This window comes from Petaurus breviceps, unplaced genomic scaffold (genome assembly GCF_028583685.1).
Source record: "Petaurus breviceps papuanus isolate PSGF00001 unplaced genomic scaffold, PetGlider_PUasm1.0 91023, whole genome shotgun sequence".
In the NCBI taxonomy this organism is placed as follows: domain Eukaryota; kingdom Metazoa; phylum Chordata; class Mammalia; order Diprotodontia; family Petauridae; genus Petaurus; species Petaurus breviceps.
This window is the reverse complement of record NW_027187398.1, coordinates 104,403-128,109: the sequence shown is the minus strand read 5'-3', so window position 1 is coordinate 128,109 and position 23,707 is coordinate 104,403. Positions and strand designations below refer to the sequence as shown.

Genomic DNA, 23,707 nt, shown 5'->3' with positions numbered 1-23,707 from the left:
TCCATGAATCTAGAATACCTTTGATAAGCATCTGTTGGGTGCCTGAACTCTTTCTTGTAAGGGGGTAGATCAGTTCTGCCCTGATTATGCCAATTGTAGAGTGGCAAACCCTCTTAGAGAATACTGAGATATTCAAGAAAGAGGAACCTAGGCCAACTTGATTGGTTAATTATTAATTATTATTATTTTAATTTTATTATTATTAATAGGTTTTATTAGGGCTAATTACATCACTTGGGGGAGTTTACTCACAAGAGGTCAGTCATTCTAGATGTCAGTGGGACAAAATGGTGAATCCCTGTACCAGCCCCAGGTCAGTCCAGGTATTACATAGAAACAGAACAAAGAAGGCATAATGCCAGGAATGGCCAAGGATCATGTGCAAGTTCTCCCATGAGATGGTTGGAACTTCTTTTGCTGTTTACATTTACTCAAGGTAATTGATGTTTTCTGTGGAGTCATAGGTCATGTTCCCAGGCTTGGGCTCCTACCATGCATCAATCCAAGGTACTAGTAAGCAGGCACAGGGGATACAAAGACAAGAAAACAACAGGAGACATCCCCTGATGTCAGAGAGTTTACATGATGCCTTTTCCCACCTCCTAGCCTATCGACCTTCCTAGGTTTAACCCACATATAGCCTCTTTCAGGAAGTCATGTGCCCTGATAGCCCAACTCTCCAGACTCCTAATGTGCGTAGAGACTGCTTTAGACCTTTTGTGTGGTCTTTTGTGTTTTAGACCTTTTAGCATGGAGGCTTTCTTCTGCCTCCAACTGTTGTTATTGGTCTCTGGCTATGAACATTTTTCCAGCAGCTTCTTGAAGAAACTTGTGTCTCCCTTAGCACCCAGGACAGTGTATGTGCTTGCTAATTGGTGCCAAATATGACCTTGCTTTTAAGAAGGATGGTACTAATATAAATATTCAGTAAAGAAGAATGAAGGGATCGATGTGACTAGTCATCATCAGTGTTCACCTACTGAACCACTCTGGGTGCAGACTGAGGTAACAGACATCCTGTCAGGAAACAGGATTTCACCTGAAACAGCCTTCTCTGGGAAGTTGACTGAAAATGCTTTCTCCCTCCTTGTTTAGTCTGGTGTGGAATGGCAGTAGAGTCACCGTGAAGGAACTTAATTTTGCAGCTCACCACAACTGCAGTAAGCTTCGGTTTGCTGACTTGTTGATTGCAGAACAGGAGCATAGTAGGTAAGAGACAAATGTCAAGGTGTGTGTGGCATGACTTGAGATACCACTAGAATGTCCAGGTCAAAGTAAATAGCTAAACAAGCCATAAGAAGCTGCATTGCTCAGTGGGGAGGTGCTGACTGTGTGACTGTATAATAGTCCACTTAGGATCATGGAGTTAGAGTGGGGTTGTGGGGTCATTTCAGTCATGTCAGATTCTTTTTGAGGATTTTCGGGTTTTCTTGGCAAAGATACTAGAGTGCTTTGCCATTTCCTTTTCCAGCTGAGGTAAACAAGTTAAGTAACTTGACCAAGGTCTTGCTGTCTCTTGCTAGTATCCCAGGCCAGATTTGGACTCGGGAAAATGAGTCTTTGTGATTCTAAATCCAGAGCTTTATCTACTGTGTCACCTCGATGCCTATTTAGATTGAGGAAGAGACCTTAAAAGTCATCTAGTCCAACCCCTCATTTTACAGAGGAGGAAACCAGGAGGCCCAGGATGGAGTTACTTGCCCAGGGTCACAAAAATGGCAGGGCCAAGATTTGAACTCAAGTCCTCTGACCTACAATCTAAAATGAATACCCAAACTTCCTACCTCAGAGGGCTGTGCTGAGGGTCAGACAATATCATGTGCATACAGTGCACAATCTGCAAACTTTAAAGGGCTATATCAATATCACCTGCTGCTATGGTTATTTACCACCTGGGCCTCAATTTTCTCATCTGTAAAATGAGAATGTTTGGACTATATGACTTCCTTTCTATTTCTAGATCTATGATCTTGTTCCTCACAAGGGGTTAGGGATGCAAGGCTCAAGACTCTCTAGTGAGAAGCAGACCTGGAGCAAATTGGGCATAAACAATTGTATTCAGGTGAAATTAGGTGTCATTGAAGCAGAAAATAAGTTTGATTTTGAAAAACATCGAAGGTGGGAATGGGGAATATAGAATTTGAGACAGGACTACATTTTTTAATTGAAAAATAAGGAAGAGCAATCCCACCTGCTTTGCCTTAGTGCATGGGGTTGGGAGTATTTAAAGCCTGAGCTTTCTTTTGGTCCCAGCTGGAAGAACTGCCTTTTTCCCCATCTACCTCCCCGAGTAATTATTGCCCAGGTACCAGCAACTACGGTAGCAAGCACAGTGTCCCTTTGCCTTACGGGTGGCTCTGGTCAAGGTTATTTGGCAAGGGGGAGGCTAGGTAGTGCAGTGAATAGAGCACTGGCCCTGGAGTCAGGAGGACCTGAGTTCAAATCTGGCCTCAGACACTCAACACAAAACTAGCCGTGTGACCTTGGGCAAGTCACTTAACCCAGTTGTCCTCCAAAAAGCAAAAAAAAAAAAGATTATTTAGAAAGTTAGAAAAGGGGGTGGCCAGGTGGTGCAGTGAGTAAGAGCACCAGCCCCAGAGTCGGGAGACCTGGGATCGGTTCCGGCATCAGATACTTAACACCCACACAAAATAACTGGCCATGTAACTTTGAGCAAGTTACTTAACCCCAGTTGCTTAGGGGCAGCCAGGTGGTGCAGTGAGTAAGAGCGCCGGCCCTGGCGTAGGGAGACCCAGGATTGGTTCTGGCCTCAGATACTCGGCACCCACACAAAAATAACTGGCCATGTAACCTTGGGCAAGTTACTTAACTCCAATTGCTTTTAAAAAAAAAAGTTAGAAAAGGCCTTCTAACATGAGATAAGTTTTTCAACATCACAGTTTATAGGCATGTTATTTTTCTGACTTGCAGATAATGTAGGACACTCAGCAATTGAAGAAGCAGCATGGTGCAATGGAAAGAACCCTGGCTATGAAGTCAGAGGGTTTGGAATAAAATTCTACCTCTGACTCTTAGTAACTGTGTCCTTGGTGCTAGTTACTTGACTGACAGGGCCTTAGTTTCCTCATCTGTAAAGGATTTATCCTGTATAGAAGACCTTTGAGATCTCTTCCAGCTCTGGTGGTTGGAGCTCATGAGCTTTGTGCATCCAGGTTCTTATGCTTCTTAAGTTTCCATGATGTCCCTGGTGCTGCACTGATTCTATTCTGGGTGCTTCTATGAATTTTTAGGGATTTTAAGTTTAGTTATTGTTGTAAGACCAGTTCTCCCAGCTCTTGCCAGGTCAGAAATTCAAGTCTCAGTTTTGACCAGGGTTGATCAGGCCTTGGGGAACTGATTTTCCATAACTGAACTCAGGAGGGGGGCATTGGATTCTCTCAGAATGTCAATATCTTCATTTATATGAGATGTGTGTATCTGGGCAACTCAGAGTTATACCTTCTGGGAAGGAAAGTTTGTCTTTCAGAAAGTGAGTGAGTCTTAGAAGAAGCCCAAGAGAGCATAAACCCCAGGAATGAGAATTAGTGCTAATGCAAAGGGGCATTTCTATTTTGGTGACTTAGAAGAAAGGTATGGTCATGTGGTGGGGAGAGCAGACGACCTGGTGCTCAGGAAACCTTGTTTTCAATCCAGGTTCTCTAGTCACTAGCCATATGATAGCCCCAGGGGACTAGTCACCTGATCTTCCTTATCACTGTAACACAGTGAAAGGACACTGGATTGGAAGTCAAGAAGTCTGAGTTTGAATCCCAGCTCTACGCCTTACTTCCTGTGTGACTATGAATATCACCTCTTTGAACATTAGTCTCTTTACCTGTAAGTGGACTTAAACAACACCAACCTTATTTACTTCATAGTCAAATCAAGTCAACAAGCATTTATTGAGTGCTTAGTAAGTGCCAGGTATCTTGCCAAACACTGGAAATACAAGCAAAAAGAAAGACAGCTCTTGCCCACAAGGAGCTTACATTTTAAAGAAGAAGAGGGCTGAAAAGAAGGTGTAGGTTTTATTTTGTTTTGTTTTTTTGTTGGAGATGGGAAGATTAAGGTGCTGAGAAGCAGGCTGAGAATATCCAAGAGTCAGAAATGCAGCCTGGAGAGAAGTGAAGACGTGCTGGCCTGGGCCTTGCCTTAAAATGGAGGTTCAAGGAAGAAACAGCAAATCAGAGGGAAAGGCCAAAGGGGTGGAGTACACTTCAATGTGAACAGCGAAGGGTGAAGAAGTTTCTGAGACATATAGAGAAAGTCTAAAAGAGTCAGGAGTGCAGGTTGGAGAGGATGAAGTCTATAATTATTATTACCTCATGGGGCTATTGTGGGAATTCACCATGATAATGTATATGAAAATTATTTGAAAAAGTAAAGCTCTTTATTGTATAAATGGTAGGGATGATCAGGAAAATAATTTTAGAAATTTCATAGTCTTCCCCTGAAGCTTTGTATATCTTCTGGGCATAGTCAGTAAGAGCTACATAGATTCTCTCCAGACATAATCTCTTTCTAGATCAGAACAGGAAGGACTCTTGGTCTTGCTCCTCTCACCCTCTCACAGAGGAGGAAACAGAAGTAAAATCTCTCATCCAGGGTAAATCCTGGTCTGTGCTGGCATCTGTAAAGGCAGCAGAGCAGGCCCAGATGGCAGGCAGGGCTAGGCTTCTCAGGGCAGGAAAGGGGCCAAGACTGTGTGGTTTAAATAGTGCCAAGAAGGGGAAGGAAGGAGAAAGAATCTTTTGCACTTTCTTTCACACACCTGATCTTTGAAGTCTTTTCTTCCTCACAGTAAATTACGCCATCCCTATTTGCTGCAGCTGATGGCTGTGTGTTTGTCTCAGGATCTAGAAAAAACTCGTCTGGTGTATGAGCGGATCAACATTGGCTCCTTATACAGCATCCTTCATGAAAGGGTAAAGGATTTTGTTCTCTGATTTCTTTCCTTTCTCCCCCCACCCCAGCTCTAGTCTTTTCCCCTTTGCCCCCTTCCTTCTGGAAAAAAAGAAAAGAATTCCCATTTATGTATATTTGGAAAGTCAACACTTAGTAGGCCCTTGGGTAGGTATGTATGATGCTATTGATAATAATAGCATTTATATGGCATGTTAAGGTTTACAAAGCACTTTGCAAGTCTCATTATCTCCTCACAACAGGTAGGTGATATCCAATTTTATGAAAAAGGAAACTGAGGCAGGCAGAGGTTAAGTGATTGAGGTTGCATTTGAACTCAGGTCTTCCTGACTTCAGGTGCAGCACTCTATCCATGGTAACATCTGACTGATGGATGCATAAAGCAAGACACAGAGCAGATATAGACCATATCTACCCAGTTCATTCTCAGTCTTTGTCACACATACAATATAGTGCTAAGCTGACCCCTCAAACTCATCTAGACTCCATTTTAGCGGAGTACAGTTTGGAAGACAGTGAGGTTTCCTTTTATTTTTATTGTGTGTATTAATCTAGTTCTAGATCATAAGGTACAGAAATGCAGGTCTACACTCCCTTAGTCTAATCACTTAGTTTATTTGATATCATATCTTGTCAAGCCTTAGATCAAGGATCCCAAGGATCCAACTTCACCCCCAAATCTCAACTGTCTTCCTATCCTCAACTATCTTTCTTTAGAAGCAAAGTAGTTCAGACTATCAGAAAAACCACCCCTACCCAGAACAAGCTAGGACCAGGTTGCTGCGGGGGGGGGGGTTGATGGGTGCCTTTTTGAGAATAGGGAACCTGGAGGAGGAAGTGAAGCTTGTACTCAAAAAGAAGGTGGGAAGATGCCTCAACAACCTCCACTCCCTTCTGTAACTTTTCAGTGGCCAGTCCTGGTGGAGCTCAGTCTTCCATCAATCAGATGAAGTTGTCTTTTGATTGACTTAGAGCAAAATTGCCACCCTTACCTCAAGGAAACTTTCTCTCTATGTTCTTGACAATGACTGTGGCTATCCCTGAGCAGATTTAAAGGTTATCTTTGCTGTTCTTCCCCTTCTCAGCTTTTTCTTTGGTTCCTTGGCCCTCTTTCAGCTTCTTTCCCACCTCTGCTTGCCGAGGGGGTCTAATATACTGTGCCCTAGTCCAGGGGAGCCCTCTGTCTTCTGGATTCCTATTTTACTTTACTCCCTAAAGATGCCTGACTCTGCTCCACCCTAAACCTTTGTTTATGCTTTCCCCTCTGGAATCCCAGCCTCTTCCCTCCCTACATCTTCAACAGTTGAAAATCTTTTTGTCGGGGGCAGCCAGGTGGTGCAGTGAGTAAGAGCACTGGCCCCAGAGTCGGGAGACCTGGGATCTGGGATCGGTTCTGAGCTCAGATACTTAACACTCACACAAAATAACTGGCCTGTATAACCTTGAGCAAGTTACTTAATCCCGATTGCTTTAAAAAAAAAAAATCTTTTTATCCCTCAAGGCCCATCACTAATGCCATCTCATCTGGTATTTCTGCTCTGATACTGCCAGCTAGAAGCACTTCCTCTGTCTTTAAACTTGTGTAGAACTTTGGCCTTTTCTTACAATACTCACATTACCATACATTCACTTGTAGGGTGATGTAATAGAATTTGGGTTTTATCTCTCCTACTTGATTATCTGTCCTTTGAGGGCAGGGATCCAGTCTTTTACTTTTCTGTCACTACTCAACTACTCTGTAGCTGATCTCTTTGTCACTACCTCCATAGTGCCTAACAGTGCCCTGGGGTAGTAGTTTGTGTTTAATGAATGTCCATTAATGCTGCTTATGAAGATGATATCCCCCTGCTCCCTATTGTGCTTAGGCAATCCCCTGTGCTTTTAACTCCCTCTGACCTTTCAATTTTATCTGTATCTAATATCCTGAGGACTCATCTGGATAAGGGAAAATGGGGGGTATTGAGTAACTTTAGATAAAAAATTTTTTTTCTGCTTTTGTTTGCTGGCTAATGTGTTAACAAGTCCAGATAAATAGTGCCCCATACCATTAAGAATGCACACACACATGCCCAGAAGCCCTTTAAGAATTTTTATTCTTCCCTTTACCCTCCGGAGCCAACATAGTGGGTCGCTTTTGGACCAAGACTGTGAAGAAGGAAGCATTGAAAAAGTACTACACCCTCCTGGGCAATGACTTTGTAGCAGCAAGCACCCCAAGCGTGCTCAGGGTGGCTGCCCATACAGGTTCTTGGATCTGCTTTGTTAAAGGAAAGCAACTCAAAATGGATTAACAAGCTTACTTTAATCAGTCAGACATATATCGTTTACCTTGTTCAGGAGAAAAGGTCAGCACCCCGAACTTCAAAGTATACAGGCAGAATTATCAAGACAGAAACAGATCAAGTAGACAGATTTCCAAACTGTCCAACCATTACATCCATATCCAGTCAACATCTGGGTTTCCACATCTGGGTTTTTCAAAGCCAGGGGGGGCCCTGGACAACGGCTTCCCAGAATACAGATCAAATCACAGAACACTTCTCAAAGTGAGCCCCCAAAACAAAGCTACACATCAGGGCTTATATAGCCTTCTCCTGGCTCAGAGAATGTAACAACCTTTTGGACTCACTGGCCAATCAAAAAGTATCTACTGAAAAACAAGCCTCCCACCCCAGGCTTCAGGTGCACTTTAGCCTAGGGGCAGGGAAGATCTCCCAAATTTGCATTCCCATTATAGACTTCCACACCAACAAGTGCATGTGCAAGGAAATCACTATCATCCCCAGCAAGAAGCTTCGCAACAAGATCAAGGGATATGTTACTCATCTGATGAAGCGGATCCAGAGAGGCCTTGTGAGAGGTATCGCCATCAAACTGCAGGAAGAAGAAAGAGAAAGGAGGGATAATTATGTCCCTGAGGTCTCTGCTCTGGATCAGGAAATCATTGAAGTGGACCCTGATACCAAAGAAATGTTGAAACTCCTGGACTTTGGCAGTTTGTCCAACTTGCAAGTTACCCAGCCCACTGTTGGGATAAACTTCAAAACACCAAGAGGAGCTGTTTAATATTTATTTTTGCCTTTTTCCCAATAAACTTGGGAACTCCCCCCCCCCAAAAAAAAAGAATTTTTATTCTAAGAATGATATGTCAGGTGCCTTGATAGCCTTGACTGGCTGTATCTGGAGGTACATTAAGAACAGTTTATGATCTCCAATGAATTCTGAAACACTCAGTAATTTATAATTATGTTCTGCTTTGTGCCATCTCTCATGTCTTCTTTTTTTGTTGTCTTAAAACTTTTTTATTTTTTTATTTTTTTTTTGTATTTGTCAAAGATGAAAGTGAGAGAGAGCAACTGGACTCACACATGAGGTCTTTAGATTCCAGGGAGTGATGTTCAGCTCTGCTGACTCAGGGACTTGATTTTATCGACCTACCCAGAGGGGATCAGGCTCTCTAGGGGATTGAATCACAGTAACCAAACTTCCAAGAGGGAGGTTGCTATATCAGAATGCCAGTTTTTAAATTTACAAGGCAGTAGAACTCATTTAGGCTCACCAGTGCATGCCAATTCCTACAGGAAACCTAGGAATATTAATAGACGGTTGACTAATGAACAGATCATAGTCAAGTGATTTTAAGGGGTGTCTCCTTCAAGGGATAATAGTTTGAGGTGTCCTTTTCTCTACAGAGATGCCTAGGATTCTTTTTTTTTAATGTAGCATTTTTTTCCCAATTATATGTAAACACAATTTTCAACATTTATTTTTAAAACTGAGTTCCAAATTTTTCTTCCTCCCTCCTATAGATACGTAGTTTACACTGTGTTCTATTTTTCATTCTTTTGTTTTTGTGTTATTATTTCTTTGTTTTATTGTTACAAGTGAATGTATGGTAATATGAGTATTGTAAGAAAAGGCCAAAGTTCTACACAAACTTAGCTAATTGAAAGACAGAGGAAGTGCTTCTTGCTGGCAGTATCAGGGCAAGCTTCCCAGATCTGATGGCACTGGTGATGGGCCTTGAGGGATAAAAAGATTTTCAACAGCTGGAGATGTAGGGAGGGAAGAGGTTGGAATTCTAGACACAGGGAAACATAAGAGATGGCACAAAGCAGGATATAATTAATTATAAACTAATGAGTGTTTCAGAATTCATTGGAGATCACAAACTGTTCTTAGTGTACTTCCAGATACAGTCAGTCAACATTACTGATAGAACAGGAGGCTCCTATGTACTTATGGGGAACCGAGGGGCCATGAAAAGCTCATCTACCCCTAAGACTTATTCCTACCAATCTATCAAGTTGCCTGACCTATCATTCTTAGAATAAAAATTCTTAAAGGGCTTCTGGGCTTGTGTGTGTGCATTCTTCATTCTTTTACTATCTGGTCTATTCTGTTTTTTTGGATGTTGTTTTCTTCAGTATGTTTTTGTGCTTCCTTTGCCAAGCTGTTGTCTCTTTTTTTTTTCATGATTTTTTTGCATCATTCTAATTTATCTTCCCAATTTTCCCTCTACCTCTCTTACTTGATCTTTAAAATCCTTTTTGAGCTCTTCCATGACCCAAGACCAATTCATATTTCTCTTAGAGACTTTTTGATGTGGAGTTTTGACTTTGCTGTCTTCTTTTGACTGTGTGTTTTGATCTTCCTTGTCAATATAACTTTTATAGTAAGAATTTTTTTCTGTTGTTGGTCATGTTTCCAGCATATTTCTTGACTTTTAACTCTTTGCTAAACTAGGGCTCTGCCAGGGTGGAGAGCTCATTGTCCCAAGCTTTAAGGGTTTTGTGCAGCTGTTTTCAGAGATAGTTCTAGGGACCTGTAAGTTTTCAGTTCTTCCAAGGTGGTATGATCTAAGGAGAGGTGCTTACTCCATTCCTGGCCTGAGCTCTGGTCTGTAAGTGACCACAATCATTCTTTTCTGCCCTAGAACTGTGACAAGGGTCCCTCCTCCAAAGCAGCTACAAACTCTGGTATGTTAGTGCTCCTTCTTGCCCTGTGACTACCACTTAGAACTGCAATCCAGATTTGAGTACAGGCAAAGCAACAGAGTTCCTGCTGTAAGAGCCAGCAAAGAGAGCCCTATAATCTCCTTCTGACAAGTTGTTTGACCCCCTTACTTTCTCTGGTCTGAGAACTCCAGAAGTGGCCACTGCCATTACTGATTGAGTCACTCCCAAAGTGTGTTCCTGGTTTGCTGTGGCCCAGTCTGCGCTGGCAAGGCCTGTGCTCCATTCTCACCCTGATGTGATAGACCTTTTCTGCCAAACTTTAAGTTGACTTGGGCTGGAAAATTATTTAACCCCATCCTTTCTACTGCTCCAGAATTTGTTTTAGGGCATTATTTAAGATCTTTGGAGGTATTGTGGGGTGTGACAGTAATGGCAATTAAAGATTCCCCTGTATTGGCTTGGTTTTCAAATTGATTGTATTAAAACCCAGAGTTTGTTAATCCCACCTGTGGGATGGGCTTGTTGATGTGAAAAGAAAGTCCTGAAGTGGGAGGAGCTGGTGATGTAGATTTGGAGAGACACTAGAGAGAGGCGGAAGATCTTTTTTTTTTTTGGAAGCAGCACCTCGTGGAGAGAGAGACTAAGAGAATTGCTGGTGGCCGCTTTGAATTGCCCTGGACTTTTGAGACCTGCCCCCTGAGCTGCCAAGGACTGAGGAGACATGGCTGTTTTGCTGGTACTTTGTATGTCTGTTTTGATGTTATTTTGCCAGATTTGTCCATTGGTGAAAGACTGTCCTTTTGTTGAAGAAGTCCTGGAACCTGGCTGTTTGCTAAGAAGGCCTGCGACTGTCCTGCAGACAGAGAGTGAATACTGTCCACTGGTGAGGGACAGTACTGTTGTTGCAGGGGTCTGGAGACTGTCCTGCAGACAGAGTGAATACTGTCCACTGGTGAGGGACAGTGCTGTTGTTGCAGGGGTCTGGGAGCCTTTCTGTTGGTTCAGAAGCCCTGAAGAAGGATTTTCTTGTTGTATGTTTACAGAAATCCTGGGAGAGGGCTTTGCTAATGTGTTCAGGGGTTCTAGGACTGTTCTACAGACAGAGGATAAATTCATGAAGGGACTGGCAATGTATCTTGTGGCTTTGCTAAGCCTTGTCTCCCCAGGAACTAAGATTGCTGAGAACTTGCCTCATGTCAAGATGAAGAAAAGACCTCCATTTGGGTATTAAGTGCTGTGTTTAAACTTGATGTAACTCTGGGGTAGATTCAATTGTGATCCAGGGGTGGGGAACTTTTGACCTTTTTGTGTTCTATGGTTGAGCAAATGAATGTATTTTACTTATGTTTGGAAACTAATCTCCATTTGAGAAGAGGGGCTTTGTGGTAGACTTGATTAAGGTATAGCCTAGGGGTGGAGAAGTATTTAGAACAGAGACTTTGTAATTGATTGAATGATTGGAAGGTCCTGGGGTGGGGTAGTACTTGGAGATTATTTAATCACACTTAGTAAATGCTGTATTTGGAATGATGTCATGTTTTGATCTTCTCTGTTCTTGGTTTGTCACTAAATAAAATAGAGAGCACCTATGCTGGTATTTTGAACCTGGGAAGTTGCCTTCTTTTGGCATTACATTACATGGGGAGAGCTCAGAAGAATCCCTGCCTTTTCTCTGTCATCTTGGCTTCCCCCCAGGATTCTTGATCTTGCTTGTTAGGATACCCTCTTCCCTGGGCAGTTATCACTGATGTTCTACAAAAAGCTCCCAACTTCAAAGAGAGGTTCCACTTTGGTCATGAAATCCATGAGGGTTGGGTGGAGCTGTGATCTCACCAGTAGGGGCACTCTACCACCAGTAAGAGAACTATATTATCATAGCATTTGTTCAGTTTCTCGGTCATGTTCAATTCTTTTTTGTTATCCCATGGAGTTTTTCTGGCAAAGATACTGGAGTGACTTGCCATTTCCTTCACCAGTGGATTAAAGCAAACTTAAGTGACTCCCAGGGTCACACAGCTAGTAAATGTCTATGTCTGGATTTGAACTCATGTCTATTTGACTCCTGACCCTATATCCACTGAGCCATCTAGCTGTCCGTATACTAGGGGGCATATAATATAATATAATGCCCCTACAAGATATAATAGCATTACCTCCTCTCAAATGTTTAATGAATCAGAGCTTATTTTACTTTAGTTACATTTGTTATTTCAGGCTTCTAGAGAACAAAAAGGAGAAATGTGGGTAACCTGGAATGAACTAGGCTCCTGAAGGGACCCTGACATTTCTATAGAGGCATACCTGGAGACAGTTTCGTAGATTTTATAGCTAAAAGGAACTTAGAGGCCATCTAATCCCATCTGTTCCTCTGTGTTACAAATGAGGAGACTGAGGCCCAATTTGAGTGACTTGCCCAAGAACATAAAGGTGATCAATCCCAGGTTTGAATCCAAGTCCTCTGATTCCAGAATCTAGGACTCCTTCATCTCTGCCTTTTCACCTCATACATTCTGCCCTCATCAACAACCTTTTTATATATCATCTCTTGAAGTTGGTTATTTTTGCAGCTGGCTTATGTCATCTATTTGTATTGATCTCCATTAGCTCTAATTTCAGAGGGTGACTTTTTTTTTTCTTTAAATTCCTTCTTTGCCACTTTAACTATATGTGTCTAGGCATTTCATATCCTACTCTGGATGTGTTTCCTCTTCTGAAAGTCCCCTTTTACCATCTATTTTGTGATGTTAAACAACTAAATGAGATACAGCCAGGACTGAAATCTAGCTCTGCTAATTCCTCAGACATTAGACACTCACCTACTCTGCTTTTTTTAACCAAGTAAAATACAGAGGTGACATTTTTTTTTATTCTGCCTCCTATCCTGTATCTTCTTTGTAAGAAAGAGGAAAGGTGAGTCTGAGAAATGTACCTCTTAGGTTTTTCCTCTTTTTCTGTATCCCTTACCATTGACACTCAAACCCCTAAATTTCAGGGAATGGAGTACAAGAAAACCTCACAAATTCAGTTAGGCCAAAGGATGTTTGTTGAACTACTGAATTAAATGCTTTAAGCCAATTGGCAATATTTTAATTTTCAAAATAATATCACTTAATATAACTTTGTTAAGAGTAGTACTACATAGATGCAGATATAGACATAGATATGGATATGTATTATTGATACAAGAGTTTTCATCACTCTAACCTCAAATGGGTTAGTTTGAATTTCAATTCCCAGGAATGGATCAGGGAATCAGCAAGAAGGTCACAATGTTTCTACTTCCCTGGGGGTGCCTTTCGAATGTGCATAGACCAGAGTTGTTTAACCTGGGGTCTGTGAATTTGAGAAATTCATATATTTTTATTTGAATATGATTGGTTTCCTTGGTAGTCCTATGTCTTTTATTTGATACATTTAAACATGACTGAAAAAAGGTCCCTAGGCTTGATCAACCTGCCAAAAGATCCACAACACAAAAAGTATAAGAACTACTCCTCTTGACAAAGCAAAGGTCCATGCCTTGTAATCTCATTAGATAGTTTAATTAGAACATTAATCCAGTGAGTTTAATCAATTTATCTTCACATGGAAGTGAGAAAGACTAGCCCTAATTCATTGACTTCTAGAAGAGAAGGTGGAAGGATGGAAGGCTATAACAAGGACCAGTGGGAACAACTAAGGAGAAGGACACTCCACTCACTCCTAAGGCCATTTGTTCATTCATTGTTTCTAGTGTGGAGTCATCTTCATGAGATGGTTTCCTTCTCAAATCATAATTTGCCAGCTGCTGCTTTAAATTATTTACTGAAAAGTTTGGATGAATTTTATATCCTTTGTTATATCCAAGTATCTGTTGATGGGATCCCATCATGCTGTCCTACTTTTCAAAAACAAATGTACCCTCTTTAATAATGAGATTGTGATGAGTTTTATTTTTTAACAACTATTCTATTTGGTTACTTCCAGCGTTCCCAATTTCCTGTGTTGCACATGGAGATGATTGTGCATTTACTCCTCCAGATTAATGATGCGCTAAGATATTTGCACTCCAGAGGATTCGTGCATCGCTCACTTAGTTCCTATGCCATCCATATCGTGTCAGCAGGTGAAGCAAGACTGACCAACTTGGAATACATGATAGAAAGGTACAGAAAACCAATGCTACTACTTTAAAAGGAGCCACCTATCAGGTCATATTTAGGATGCCTTTTTTTTTCCTTTGAGGATTTAGTTTGTATATGGAACCATTTTCTATTATTAACAGGGTAATCAATGTGTTTATATAGAACTTAATAGTACAGAACCATCAAGAAAGCCCAATGCCACAAATACTAAGTACGGTCAGACCTCAACATTTGAGTGTGATTTCAAAAATTCTCATGATTTTATTAATAACTTCACTTTCAAGTTGGCAACTGCACACATTCTTGGCTGTGCCCAGTAGAGAAAAAAAATGAGAGGTGCCATGCACAATTCTGTGTAGCAGCTGATATCCCACCTCTGTACTAGGCACTTCACTGGTCTTGTTGATCCTACTGTTATAAAGAACTCCATGTGTATTTGTTGAATATTTTCATTTAAAACTCAAGTTCTGTATTGCAATTTTGCCCTCAAAGTGTAGTGCAAGCCCTTAAACTCTAAAGCAAAAAGAATTCAACTTAATGAGAAAATAAAGGTGTTAGATAAACTTTTGTGGAATGTCTGCAGCCACTGTCGGCATGTAAATTTAGTATTAATAATCTATAATTCATTGTATCCACAAAAAGAAAGAAAGTTTTTGTAAAAATATTCATGAATCTGTTCTAAGAAGTGCTAAAAGTAATCTCTAAAGTGCATGGTGAGGGAGTTGAAAAAAAAATGGAAAAGCTTCTGAGTTTGTGGGTTAATGAGATGGTAGTCACCTCTGCCTTCTCACCTTCTCTGGCCTGATCCGCTGAGCACAAGACACCCCAGGCAGGCACCCTTATAAGCATGTGCTTTTCTTCAGGAATTGGTTCAACCATTGAACTGAAAGGGAGATTAGAGATGGCAGATTGACCCTTTTCCTCTTTTGCCTCAGGTTTCTTCTAAAATCCCCTCCTCCCTCCATCTAGTCCAGTGTTACCTCTCCTCTCCCCTGCATTTTATGGGTTATTTCACGGACAGTTTTTAGCAAAAGTGCGTATTGTCAGAATTAATGTTTTGTTACAAAGAATTATATGCAGACAAGTGTATTTTCAGCAGTCTTTAACAAAAGATTAGTTTTTGGTGGTCATGGGAACCCTACCTCCTATTTCCTGTAGGTTCAGTGTAGCAACATTCACATTTTTTACTTTTGTGCCATTTTCTAAAAACACTAACCTTGCAAAAGGTAAGGATTAACTACCTTCCTGTAGGAGGGTGTGGAAAGAAGGTGTGTTGATTACATTTGTATAGTTAATTCATTTGGTTTAAAGTCCCAATTTCTTCAAGAAAATTCATCCTCTTGAGTGTCAGAAATTGCCTGACTTATATAATACTTCTTTGTTGCCTAGGTTCCAGTGTGTCTACTAGCTGACTTTTGACCTTGAGAAGGAGGTTTGCACAGTCAAAAAACTCAAAACCAAACCTTTATTAAGTACTTGGTATTCTAGGAACTGTGCTAAGTGCTTTGGATAAAAGTCAAAAAACGGTTCCTGTCCTTAACGTGCTCACATTGTAACAGAGGAATACCACACATAAAAGGAAGCTGAAAAGGGAGAGAAGAGGAGGGAGGTGGATGGAATGGCAGTGATGAAAAAGTCCCTAGTGTAGCCTGGTGAGAAGCTGAAGAGGCTTAGGGTAGAGTGCTGGACTCAGGAAGACACTCTCTAGCTGTGTGACCCTGGGCAAGTCACTGAGCCTTTCTTACTCCATTTCCTCATCAGCAAAATAATGATCATAATAGCACCTATCTTCCAGGGCCTTTGTGGGGATCAAATGAGATGATATTTGTAACGTGCTTAATACATACCTCACAGAGTAGATGCTTAATAAATGTTTCTCTTCTCCTGGCCTCCTTAGTTGGAGGCTCTGGGAGAAACCATCCAATCAGAGGGAGAGGGCAGGGGTAAAAGGTGTGAAGAGTCACTCCAGGCATGACAGAGAAGTTGGGAGGAGGGTGAAGACTATAGTGACCCCATTTCCCAAATTTTTCCATTTTCAAATAGTCTATCCCATTAACCACTGAAGTGTATCAGAACTTCCAGCAAAGCATGTGAATAAATTAAAGCAGTAAGCATGATCATGAAGACTGAGAGCCACAAGAGATAGAGAATCACAGACTAAAGAAACATACTTTCCAAAAAAGACCCACCACGTTAGTTCATAGTTTATATCTTGATACTTCATGTGTATATGTATAGTGCAGGTGGTAGAGTGGCAAGTGTCTATTGAAAATCTTTGAGGTAGCCATCTGTCTGTCATGGGTGCCTGCCTCTCCTTCCCCTCCAAGCCTCTCCACTCTGTACAGTCAGGCTTCCAACATCACTTCACAGAAACTTCCCCCTCCAAAGTTATGATCATCTCTTTATTGCCACATCACATGACTTTTTTCTCAGTCCTCCTCCTTGACCTCTCAATAGCTTCTAAGTCACTGTGACTCTGCTCTCTCCTGGTTCTCCTACCTGTTCCTTTTTAGGCTTCTTTGATATGGATCTTCATCCAGGTTTCATCTTCTAATCCTAGGTATCCTTTAAGGCTCTGTTCTGGGCCCTCTTCTCTTCTCCCTCTACTGTCTCCCTATTAGTACCCATGGATCCAGTGATCATCTCCATGTAAATGATTTACTTATTTATTCATCCCTAACCTCTGCTGACCTCTAATATTACATTTCCAGTTGTCTATTGGACATCTCAAACTTGGATGACACTTACGCAGCTTAAATTGAACAAATCTAAAATGGGACACATTCCCTCCTCTCTTCCTATTATCATCTTTTTTTTTTTTTAAGCAATCAGGGTTAAGTAACTTGCTCAAGGTTACACGGCCAGTTATTTCTGGGTGTGGTGCTGAGTGTCTGAGCCCAGGATTCGATCTCCAGGTCGTCCCAACACTGGAGCCGGTGCTCTCACTCGCTGAGCCACCTGGCCGCCCCCCTCCTCTCTTCTTAACCTCCTTATTATTGTTAAGTTCACCATCCTCCTCTCCTTAAACCCCTGTGCCAAGAGCAGGGCCTCATCACCAGTTTCTGGACTACTTCTGTAGTCTTCTGGTTGGCCCCTGGGTTATCTTCCACTAAGTAATCTCCCCAAAGGACAGGCCTGACTATTCATTAAATCCCTGCCTCTAGCAATGGCCTCTAGGGTAAAATATCAAGTCCTCAGTTTGGTTTTTAAAGTCTTTCCTGACCTGCGCCCTTCCTACCCCTTACACAGCTCCTGGTGCTCTGCTCCAGTGACTTGGGCCTCCATCTCCTGCCTCCAGGCATCTTCCTCTTCCTAGCCTCACTCTTGGAATGCTTTACCATCCATGCCTTCTGCATCTCTGGGCCTCTTCAAGTCTCAGCTGAAGCCCCACGTTCTGCTTCTGTGAGGAGGGCTGCCTCCAATTCATGGGGTTGGCTGTTGGCTCCCCCTGCAGGACAGGTACTTCAAGCATGGTAATTAGCAAAAAGACAAGAGATGAAAAATGGACTAAATAAGGGCTTTGGACTGTGGACTTCTGGAGGTCTGAGACTGTCTTTTTCTCCTTATATTCTTAGTGCTTTGTAAGCATTTAATAAGTGTTTATCGCCTGATCCGAGAAACAGTTTGGTTGGATTGAAGACTAGAGGAAGGAATGTCCAATGAAAGGTAATTTGGGACCTGGTTTTATAAAGGACTAAAAGTTAGCATTTATATTTTATTGAAGACTCAATAGGAAGCTGCTGGAATTGATTGAAGAGGGAAGTGACATTCAGATCTGCACTTTAGGAAAACGACTTTGGTAGCAATAGGTAAAGTAGACTGGAACTTTAAGAGACTTGAAGCATGGAGACCAAATTCTCGGCCTTTTTCTATAATCTAGGTAACAGATATTTAAGGCCTGAACTGAGAAGGTATAAACTATGTGAGTGGAGAGAAAGGGGTTAGGTGCCAGAGGTTTGTAAGGGGGCAGATCTGTTCTGCCCTGATTATGCTAACTGGAGGGTGGCATACATTCTGAGAGAATATTGAGATACTGAAGAAAAAGGGCAGTCCACACCAGCATGGTTGTTAATAGGTTTTATTTGGGTTAATTGGGGACCTTACTTATAAGTGGCAAGTCCTAGGCAGCAGCAGGACAAAGTGAAATGAATCTTCACACCTGCCCTCAGGCCAGGTACATTACAGAAGCAGAACAAAGAAGTCATAGTGCTAGGGATAACCTGTGGTCATGTGCCAATTTTCCCATGGGATAGCTGGATCTTCTTTTGCTGTTTACATTCTCTGTGTTCCCAGGCTTTGGCTCTTACTCTCTGAGGTGTTATAAAAGTAGAAACAGCAAGATTTGGTAATTGATTGGACAAGCCTGAGACAGTGGGAGAATGATGGTACTGAAATTGGACCCTTTGAGAAAGAGAAAGGTTTAGAGGGAAAGATAAGTGCAGTCTTAAACATGTTAGCTTTAAGATGTTTCCTGGACATTAAGTTTGAAGAATCTAATAAATAGGCAACTGGTGATACAAGATGGAAGTCAGGGGACTACATTTAGAAATTATCTGCAGGGAGATGATAGTTAAACTAAAAGGATCTGATGAAATTAGAGAAAACAGAAGAAGAGCGAGGACCCAGGATAGTATGTTGGGGAGCACCCACAGAAATGGGGTGTGAAGTGGCTGATGAGCCAACAAAGGAGACTGAGGGAGTAGTAAGTAAGTAGAAAGGAGGTGAAATTGCAGACAATACTGTCGGAAAAATCCAAAGAGGAAAAAGTATTTGGAAGATGAAGGCAGTCATCACTGTCAAATGCAAAAAAATAGATCTAACCATTTCATTAGTGAATATGAGCTGGCATAGTTCCGCCAAACCCTGGGGTATATTTCTAATGCAATACAATATGAAGTAATGGCAGGGTATAGGCCCTAGAAACCCTCCCTCCTCCCCTATGAACTTTCTCTGTTCACCTAAGGCTCATTTCAGTATAATCTGTTTAACTGCCCTTTCTTTGTGGTCTTCTTTGTCTGCATGTGGCCCTACCCTAGACCATCACTCTTAATTCCATCTAGACCCCTTCCACTTGGCCCATGTCCCTAGTATTAGCCTGGGACACTCGGCCCTTCCAGGTCTGTTATCTCTAATTCACTCCAGACTACTTGGCCACTCCTGGATCACATCCAAATCTTCATTGTCTTTATAAAAGGTCCATTTTGTCTCCATTGAAGTGCTAAGATTCCTTAAGAGTCTGGTCAGTGCTCAGATCCAGTCTGACCCACTTGTCAACACAAATGTCACAATAGTGCAGATTTTTTAAATCTAGCCCACCTGGACTGGTGTTCTAATAAACCTTGTCTTTGGCAGCTTGGGTCAACGAGGTAGGACCTGTGTCACTTGCCTTTGAATTTCCAGGTCCCAAGACCCCTAGACCTCAGCAGTAACATTTGTAGGAATCTTGAACAAGGGAAGGTCACAATATGATAAAATACAGTTTGGAATTAATATTCTCTTCATCTATAAGAACAAAAAATCACTTCATCTTCTAGAATTACTCGATTCCTTCGTTAACTATTGCCAAAATACTCCAGGTATTCTGGAGTAATGAAAGGGACCTGTGGTCAATACCCTAATCCCTTTAGAAGCAGGAATGAAGGCACTGCCTTTAGATGGGTCACAACTCTCTACTTCTAGGGACAGGAAAAGCAAATTCTCTTAACCAGACAAGAGGTATTTCTTATTGTAAGTTTGATTACTTAATCCAGTTTTTGCCAGTTATCTACCTTAAATCTATTTGGTGTTTGCCTTTGTTCTTTTACACACTTTCTAAGAGAAAGGAGTTAGGCCTAAAGCAATGCAGAAAGATCTGGAAAGAACTATAGACTGGAGAAATATTTATTTCTTAATACTTTCAGATAAACAAGAAAAGGTTTTTTTATATACTTCCACATCCAGCAGATCTTTGTAGAAAAGGTAGGATTTGAACTGGATAAAGTAGATAAAGCCTCTATTATCCTGAAGCTTTGTGGTTCTGATGTGTGTGTTTGTGAGAGAGAGAGAGAGAGAGAGAAGGGAAAGACAGAAATATTTGGGGGAGTCAGGGCAGTCGTGACAGATAATTATTTCAGTCATGAAGTGTGTCTTCTATACTTTTGTGCTCTAGTCAGGACAGAGATGCCCACAAGGACCTGACTCGTGTTCCCATCCCAGCTTTACTGTACAGTTGGTCTGCTCCAGAGGTAATCTTGCAGAAGGCTGCTACGGTCAAATCAGACATCTACAGCTTTTGTATCATCATGCAAGAAATTCTAACAGGTAAATCAAGGGGGAGATTAACAGATTATCAGATATAAATCATCCATAGTACTCTTTTCCTTCAGATTGTTCAAAGAAGAACCTGAAAAAAGTTCATGTTAAAAAAAGGAAAATGATTTAATTTTTGAAGAACAAATGTTTGTCTTGTGAAGATGAAAGGTAACTCATAAAGTTTTATCTCTCCCTGTCTACCTATCAATGGTTTTTATTTGTTTGTTTCTTTATTTATTTATGGAAGGCAGTTGGGGTTAAGTGACTTGCCCAAAGTCACTTAAAGCTAGTAATTGTGTCAAGTGTCTGAGGCCGGATTTGAACTCAGGTTCTCCTGACTCCAGGGCCGGTGCTGTATTCACTGTGCCACCTAGCCTCCCCCTATTTTTTATTTATTAAAAATGAATTAATTTACAAATTACATTTTGTCTTTATATAGCAGATATTTCTTTTTTTTCTATCTTTTTTTTAATTAATTTATTTTTTTTTAAGCAATCGGGGTTAAGTAACTTGCCCAAGGTCACACGGCCAGTTATTTCTGGGTGTGGTGCTGAGTGTCTGAGCCCGGGATTCGATCTCCAGGTCGTCCCAACACTGGAGCCAGTGCTCTTACTCGCTGAGCCACCTGGCCGCCCCTAAGCAATTGGGGTTAAGTAACTTGCTCAAGGTTACACAGCCAGGTGTTTCTGGGTGGGTGCTAAGTGTCTGAGCCCGGGATTCGATCTCCAGGTCGTTCTGACACTGGAGCCGGTGCTCTTACTCGCTGTGCTACCTGGCCGCCCCTATAGCAGATATTTCTTAACCAACACACCCAGATAATTCTACCAACTACCCTAGATACATTTTCCAAAAATACTTAAGCAAATGGGACTGATGTTATGTATTACCTTCACTTTTGTAATTTATCAGTAGTAACAGGAAAGTAGGATGTATGATTAGGGTAGCTATTGATAGCTGAATTAACCTCTTGTTTTTATTTACATTGTTTTAGTCATTGTGTCTTTTTCTTTTGGTTCTATTTTCTACACACACACACACACACACACACACACTTCCCCCCACCAACCCCCCCTTTTTTTGCTCAGCAATCATTTGTCTTTAATTGGCAATAATAGAACTGCAATTGAGCTTGTAAGTAACGCAAACAATTGCTGACCCCAGTTTCCCTATGAAGAATTATTTGACTCAGAACAAATACTAAGAGTTAGAAATGAAAAATGAATGAAAATTTAACTAGTAAGAAATTGTGTTTAAAACCAAAGTCAAATTACGATTCTTCAAAATCTTCAATTCATTTTAAGTCCTGTAATTCATCTTCCTGTTACATGGAAATATGCATTCAGTTTTCCACAGGGCACAGTTTTAGATTAATAAGGTAGAAAGTTCTTGTCTGTATCATTTCACACAAATCCTCCCACATTTTTTCTGAATTTTTTATAGGTTCCTTTCTTTCCATTCACTCCTTATCCCTCTCTAACAGCAAGCACCTAGCATACCCAGGATGGCTGCTAGCAAAGGTTCTTCAATCTGATTTTCTAAAGGAAAGCAACTCAAAACAGGTTAACAGTCTTACTTTAATCAATCAAACATATGATTTACCTGGTTCAAGAGAAAAAGCCAGCACCCTGAACTTCAGAGCAAACAGAAGTTACAAGAAAAAATAACACAATTCAGCAGACAGGGCTTCTAGCTGTCTGACTATTACATCCATACCTGGTTAGTCACCAGAGAGAGAAGCACTAACATCTGGGTTTTCAAAGCCAGGGGGCTCAACAGCTACCCAGAGTCTCATCTGGCTAAATCACACAACTTCCCAAAGTGAGCTCCAAAGCAAAACCTTGCCTCAGAGGTATATATAGCCTTCTCCAGGGTCAGAGAACATCACAATCCTCATGAACCACTTTAATACAAAGTAACAAAAGCTATTGCCTTCCTGAAAAACAAACCTCCCACCACAGGCTCCAGGTGAGCACATCCAGCCTCTTAGGGAGAGTTCAATTTAGCCTTATTAAGGGTCAGGGAAAATCTTCAAATTTCTGTTACCATTACACCCTCTCCCAGGCATTTTATTCTCCTGGCTATCGTTCATAGAATCATGGAGAGAGAGAATGTTAGAGCTAGAAGGGGTCTTTCAAGACTTTGTAGGTCCACCTTCTTATTCTAATTTTTATATTATATATGATTTTTATTGTTATAAACAACAAATACTAAGAAACAAATATAGAGTAAGTTTCCAAATAAAACTCTAAAATGTAAAGCTTTTATTACATTTTGACTAAGGAAAAGAATAATAAAACAAATTTTAATAAAAATAAGCAATGTATTTATCCAATGTCTAATTCTAAATCCATCCATGTACTTTTAAAAATCTATTACCCAAGGGGCGGCCAGGTGGCTCAGCGAGTAAGAGCACCGGCTCCAGTGTTGGGATGACCTGGAGATCGAATCCTGGGCTCAAACACTCAGCACCACACCCAGAAATAACTGGCCGTGTAACCTTGAGCAAGTTACTTAACCCTGATTGCTTAAAAAAAAAAATCTATTACCTTTGTTTTTGTTTTTAAACAATGTGTATACTTTTCTTATTCTACTGTTTTGGCTTTTCATCAGTTTATACAAGTCTTTGTATTTTTCTTTGAATTCCTTATTTTCTTTTTTAATAGCACCATAATATTCCATTACATGAATATACCATAATTTACTCAGCTATTCCCTTTTTTGGTTTGTTTGTTTGTTTTGTTTTTGCTTTTTTGGAGGGCAGTTGGAGTTAAGTGACTTGCCCAAAGTCACATGGCTAGTAAGTGTTAAGTGTCTGAGGCTGGATTTGAACTCAGGTCCTCCTGACTCCAGGGCCGGTGCTCTACTCACTGTGTCACCTAGGCACCCCAATTCCCTTTGTTTTTAAACAAATAGGTTGCTCAGTATATGTTGCAAATAAAACAGCTATGAATATAAAGCCTTCAAATGCAGGGACTATCCTCATCTTGATTTCTGATACATAGAAGCCATTGAACAAATGTTGCTGGAATTGAATACTTTTGAGAGATAGGTCTCTTTTTCCCCTTCTTGATATCTTTAGGGGTAGACCTTCAGTAACTAGATCACTGGATCAGAGGATAAGATCAGTTTTGTGACTTATTATTTATTATGTGACTTACTGCTAAAGGTCTTTATAAGAAGTTTCCACCAAACTACAATTCCACAAACAATGTAAGAGTCTATCTACTTCCCCATAGCACAACCAGTATTGAATTTTATTTTATTTTATGTTTTTTCCAGTTTAATGACCAAAAGGCATTTGATCTTAAGCTTGTTTTGATTTTCATTTTTCTGAATATTAGAGAATTTGAAAAGTATTTTGTGTGAACAGGTGAAGAGATTGATGTCTAAGGAGATGATATGAGTTGCCTG

General features: G+C 40.9%; 1 protein-coding gene across 1 annotated transcript in view; it reads left to right on the top strand.

Moving 5' to 3' along the window:
* Positions 1–23,707, top strand: part of TEX14 (testis expressed 14, intercellular bridge forming factor) — a 165,828-nt gene that overhangs the window by 68,166 nt on the left and 73,955 nt on the right. The window contains exons 8-11 of the mRNA XM_069078160.1: positions 1,096–1,209; positions 4,802–4,925; positions 13,848–14,026; positions 20,154–20,305. Coding sequence (XP_068934261.1) covers positions 1,096–1,209; positions 4,802–4,925; positions 13,848–14,026; positions 20,154–20,305 — 569 coding nt within the window. The remainder of the gene's footprint in view (positions 1–1,095; positions 1,210–4,801; positions 4,926–13,847; positions 14,027–20,153; positions 20,306–23,707) is intronic.